The sequence below is a fragment of the Watersipora subatra genome, chromosome 3 (assembly GCF_963576615.1).
Source record: "Watersipora subatra chromosome 3, tzWatSuba1.1, whole genome shotgun sequence".
Classification (NCBI taxonomy): Eukaryota; Metazoa; Bryozoa; class Gymnolaemata; order Cheilostomatida; family Watersiporidae; genus Watersipora; species Watersipora subatra.
The window spans coordinates 36,834,209-36,840,175 of NC_088710.1; the positions used below are offsets into that span (position 1 = coordinate 36,834,209).

A 5,967-nucleotide genomic window follows, 5' to 3' on the forward strand; every position below is an offset into this window, starting at 1 on the left:
GGACAGTGCGTCAGCGACTAGATTCTCTTTGCCCGCTTTGTGCTCTATATCGAAAGAGTAATCAGCCAGTTGTACCGCCCATCTTGCCAACCTGGGTGTGAGATCACTCTTCTTTACAATATAGGTGCACGCTACATTGTCTGTTTGCACCTTGAAATGGGTGTACATTAGAAACGCCCTAAAATGCTTCACCGCACATAAGATAGCAAACAGCTCTTGCTCGCAAGCATCCCACTTTCGCTCGGGTGCTTTTAGTGCTCGGGAGTAAAACGACACAGGATGAGATTTGCCATCTTCTCCTACTTGTGAGAATACTGCACCTACGGCCGTGGCACTCGCATCCGTCGTGAGAACGAAAGGCCTCGAGAAGTCTGGAAAAGATAATATTGGTGCTGAGGTGATTCTTTCTTTGAGCACTTCCATCGCGTGCTGGCACTCCTCGGTCCATACAAATGGTACATCTTTTGTTAGATGTATAAGAGGGGCCGCAATGGAAGAAAATCCTTTTATATATGTTCTGTAGAAGGAGAATAGGCCTAGTAACCTTTTAACTCCCGTCTTATCCGTTGGTGCTTTGAATTTCGATATCTTTTCAGTGTTATGTGGGGCTACCGCTATTCCCTTAGCAGATATAACATGCCCCAAGTACGTGAGCTCTCTCTGACAAAAAGTACTCTTTGACAACCGGTATTTGAGTCCAGCGAACCGGAGTCTAGAAAATACTGTTCTGAGCAACTCCAAATGTTTGTCAAATGTCCTAGAGGTCATGAGCCAATCATCCAAGTAGACACAGCTACTGCCCTCGGTAATGAGATCTGCCATTATAGCCAGTGCCAACCTTTGGAAGGTACTAGGGGAGCCAGATGCCCCCTGAGGCATCACATTCCAACGGTAGGTACCGAATGGTGTTATAAAGGAAGATTTTTCTTTCGAATCCTCATGAAGGGACACCTGATGGAATCCCGAACACAGGTCGATGCTACTGAAATACCTTTTACCATGCATGATCTCCATAGCATTGTCTATGTTCGTAAGGGCCATTGAATGCTTAACTGTAACTGCGTTCAATTTCCTGTAATCCACACAAAATCTCCACGTACCATCCTTCTTTTTCACCAAGACTATCGGTGAACTCCACGCTCCTGTGCTCATCGATATTAGTCCTTGTTCCATCATCTTGTCAATCTGATTTTTTACTTCGGCACGGAGGTGTACAGGTATATTGTATGGTCTACTACGTACCGGCGTAGCTCCCGGAACAGTTTCTATTACGTGTTCCACTATGGAAGTCCGGCAAGCTCTGTAATCCCTTCCGCTATCGTGTCCTGGAATTCGTTGATCAGGGCTCTCAGTTGTCGTATTTGGTTCTGGTTTAAATCCGTGTTCTCCATTTTCAACGAATCTCCTGGTCTACTATCAGATTGTACCACAGGTTTATCCCTAAGTAGATGTAGGTCCTCTTCAAGACTTTCTACACTTCCTACTATCGCGTTGACTGGCATGATCTGAAATGAGGAGCTTGTGTTCAGTATGGGGAAACGGATCATCCCTGTATTTACTCGATCTACTGATCTTCCAATCAACAGACTCCTTGAAGTCGCTAACTGATTGCCTTCAAAAAGGCACAGTCGACCTTCCTTGAAGTCGTTCTCTACGCGAATGTCTATCAAAGTCTGGGAGAAAGGAGGTAGTCGCATATGGTCTACCATCCTCACAGCATGTTTATTTCCCTTGTGTATGCAAATTTTGGCATCTCGTTGGATGACTGCTCTATCTCCCATCGGTACATCCGTGTTTCCAATTTTCAGCAAACATTTGTCAAAGTTATATGCAACCTCACCTAACTTGGCCAAGAAATCTGTGCCTAAAATCACTTCATGGGAAATCTGATCCGCTATATGGAGGCAATGAGTATAAACCTCTCCTCCTAATGTGATTTTAGATGCTGTCCTGCCTATAATTTTCAGAGTGTCATTGGTCACTCCTGTAGCAGATATCTTGTGTTGGTGAATAGGTAATTTCAGTCGGGCGGCGATATCAGCTCTAATCAAGGTGATAGTGGCTCCTGCATCAGCTAAAGCCAAACAAGGTTTTCCCGAAATTAGAACTCGTACCACTGCATGTCGACATTTTTTCCCTTTTGATGTGATTCCATTCACTCTATCCTGGCTAGTTGGTGGGTTGCTTGATTGTCAATGTTGGGTTGCATATTGCTCTTGCGGGAAGTAAGTGGGGAATGGCAAGTTGGTGTCATTGACATTAGACACTATACCTATTCCCCGGGGCGTACAATGGAGGCGCATGAAGGGCCCCTGCGAAGGCGCTTCAGATGGTGCTGAGGGCTCCATATGCATTCTCCTGCAATCGCACTGAGTCGTGGCGTCTCCTCTGGTTGCGAGGATCTCATCATTTCCGTCTTTAAACATAGGGGTGTCTTCTGCAATGGCTTCGATATCTTCATCTGTGACTCCACCTTCAACATTCGCTACTAGGGCGCTCCTGTAGCGTTGAATTCGATCAGCGAGGCATTTCGTGTATAACTTATATGCCACTGCAAATGAGGCAAGTAATGTCACCCCCAAGTTGCACAGAAATGACCACATCTCAAATCCATTAGCAACATGTCCTCTCGTTAGAAACCGGAAATAAGCGTTCCCAAGCACGCCCTCATTGGACTCCCTTATATTGTCTTCCAACGTCCGGTGTCTGGTAGCCGATACACCCATGGCATTCAGTACTTGCTTCTGACGACTTAGCGTGGCCAGTAGATTGTTGAGACTGCTATGGTCGCTAAATTGCTGCCAGTTTAGTCTGTGAGCTCGGCTGTAAATGGTCTCGTGAATCTTTGGTGGGTTAGCTCCCAAATGGATATTCGGAATAGATATATTGTGTAGTAATTCGGCATTAGTGAGTGTTCCATCTCGATGATAAGTGTAGACGGTTCCATTTAGTTTAATAAGCGACTCGTCCCTTAATGGGCAGTCGACCTGAATGGAATTCGTATGAACCACATTAGTTGTTGAGTCTACAAACCCAACATAGGTATCACCACCGAAAGTAATGTTGATGGGCAAATACTCTGTGCAGTTGTTCTCCTCCATGCCCAGGAACTTGTAAGAGTCCGGATTAAGTTCAGTGCAGGGGAACACTTGCACAAAGTCGGGTCCTTGTCTGGCTATAATGTCGGAATTATTCAACAGGAAGCGGGCACTAGTAGTGGGATGTTGAGTTAGGAGCAGGGCTATTATTTTCAAGGTCTGTGCAATATTGTTGCAGGTATACGCATAATTGCTCCAAAATTGGGTTTTTTCTGTGTGTGCAATCTGGTAGGCTAATGGTTGTATCATTGCGTTCAGCATTGCGGTATCCTCTCCCACAGCTGTATTTTCCTTCTTTGTGTAATTGGCCAAGTCGACCATGGTGACATTACTGAGTAGGCGAACTACCAACCCTTGGTCCGTAACTGTCACGGGCCGATCGGAACAATCCTTCATGGTGTTTAAGCCATGTTTGTGAAATGTTAGCGCTAGGTTAAGGTCGGTGCTTACAAAATGACCATCAAAATATGTACCATTCACCTTGTAATCTTCCGTAAATTCGCACGTAGTATTAGCATTCTCATTCCAAATTAACACCGTGCCATCCGCTAGTAAACCACTCTTATCTTCATACTTGCAGCTCGACACATCTCCAGCTGTCGATTCAAAAATGTCTTGGCCATGTCTCTTGTAAACACTGACTTCAATGACCGAACACTGTTCAGCCGTAAAGTCATGTTTTTTGCAGCAGTACCTGTACTCTGCATTGATGATGTTTTTTGTAATGTAGACACCATTACCACCTTCCAGAGGTCCCGCTGAGCATCGTCTCGTGTTTACCATTGAGACACATTCTTCCCTTGTAACGGTTGTGCTCTTACTTGATGGAGTTTTCTGTTTGATATCCGATAACCAACTTATTTCGGTTGTTATTGTCTGCGTAAATTTACTGTACTGGTAGGCGATGCTGGACCATTGCACTAGGTTTTTCTGATATACCATAAGTTGCATGGCCTGTGGTTTCATGGTAGAGTTGTCAACAGACTGTTTATCACACACGTAGTTGGTATTTATCCCGTAGATGTGCGGCTTATCCGCAGGTGAAGATCCGCAAATCAGTGGTCCTGTGGGATGTACAGCGGAAGAAGGGGTAGTAAGGACGGCTAGAACAGTGCACACCGGCATTGGTGCATATGCCATCGTTTTTGTGCCCTTTACCTTGGTACCTTTTCGATGGGTTCCTGGGTTTTCTCCCTCATCTTTCGGTTGAGTGAGCAAAGCATGTGCAAACTGTTCGTCGTCCAATTTTTCAAAATTCCTTTCGGTATTCCCCACCTGATTCACCTTGTTGCCGGATCTATCACCGTAGTTGCCGTTGCGTCTGTTGCTGTAACAATTTTCCGTCCAATGGTTTTTCTTTTTGCAAATTTCACAGAACTTCATTGGGGGATATTTCTTGTCGAGCCGTTGGGTGTCAAGTTGTGGTTAAACTGCTTCTTCCCTTGTCCATAACTATCTCCTTGAGATGTCTGAACGCGACTTGGACGAAATGGTTGTCTGTCTTTATTAATAGTTGGGTTTTGCGCTGTCTGGCCTTTAGAAGTTTGAGATTTCACCAGTTTGGTCAAGGCCTTGACCTGCTTGGCTAACCCCTCTACCCTTGACCCTTCTGGTTTTTCCTTCGGTTTTTGAAATCGAATTTCATTCACGTTGTGGGAGTTAGCTGCCACAAGTCTCTGTCCTTTTCCAACAGCGTCGTTATATTCTGTAGTCTTGGCTATTTCTAATGCTCGAGCCAACGTGCAATCCCCTGCAGCCATTATCTTATCTTGGTATTTTTCCTTCAGACCATTCATGAAGGCATCCCTGATGAATTGATCCTTGTAGTATTCGGGGATTCCCGAATACGCGGCCTTGCTCGAGGTCACCAGCTCATCATAAAATTGCCCTACAGACTTCTTCCCTTGGGTCAAAGTGACACATCTTCCTTTCATTGTCTTATGTCGGAGAAAGGTTTTTTCCAATTCGCCTTTGAGGGCTAGGTAGCTTCTAACGCAAATCCTCCCGGTGGGGGGACGACTCCTCCCGGCGGAATTTCATAGCCTGTCTGCGGCATTGGCTTTGGAACCTGTACTATCGGTTGCCCTGAAAATGGTTGTTGTGGAGACGTTATAACGGGTTGTGGTTGTAGATTGGTTAGCACGGCTGGTTGGCCACTAGCGAAGGGCTGTTGACCAAATGCTTGTGGTGGGCCAGTTACAGTTCGGGGTGTGCTAACTGCTGACGGCTTCCCAAATATGATTGGTTGTTGCAGAGGGGCCTGATTTGGTTGAGATGTGTTTGCCTGCAATAACATCATCTGCAAATCAGTCGGTATTGATCTCCACACGGCTTCCGCTTGTCGTTCTCTACTCATGGCAGGTAATGTCCGCTGTGACTGAATCATTGGGGTGGCAAAACGCATCATGCTCGGTTGAGTCGCTGTTTGGGGAGGCTGCAATGACTTGAATGGTGGCTGATATGCGGTGGTAGGTTGCAGATTAGGTACTGGTGGGTAACCTATTGGTTGCTGCTCCCGTGTATCAATACCTACTCGCCTATCCGTGTTAGCCTGGTAATAACTCAGCGGTAGATGGTTACCTAGCGAGGGTGGTTGCTTGAGGCTGGGTGGGTCCTCTAGACTCACTAACACATCAGAGGCTGAACTCGCGAAAGATGTTTCGACACTTGTGTTATTAACATCAGTTAAGGGTACCGTATTGATATCAGGGTATAGCCCTGCTTCAGCAGCTTGGGGCTGCCCATTGGAAGCAGTGCTTACCGATTGAGTAAAAGGTGTCATCTCCTCAGTGGAGACTGGTTGGTAGGGTCTATTGCTTCTCGTCCTGCCTCCAACCATACCACGCAGCCATGATCCTGCTTGTTCCAT

The 5,967-nt window shown here is 46.0% G+C and overlaps 1 protein-coding gene across 1 annotated transcript; it reads right to left on the reverse strand.

Annotated features, from left to right (window-relative positions):
• Window positions 1-5,076: 5,076 nt before the first annotated feature.
• Window positions 5,077-5,967, reverse strand: LOC137390574 (uncharacterized). Its single transcript, XM_068076904.1, has one exon. It carries the CDS (start codon window positions 5,965-5,967, stop codon window positions 5,077-5,079), a length of 891 nt encoding a protein of 296 aa, XP_067933005.1.

What these genes read in the sequence shown, in the direction of transcription:
- LOC137390574 (XM_068076904.1), bottom strand. Translation starts at nt 5,967, where the DNA reads ATGGAACAAGCAGGATCATGGCTGCGTGGTATGGTTGGAGGCAGGACG.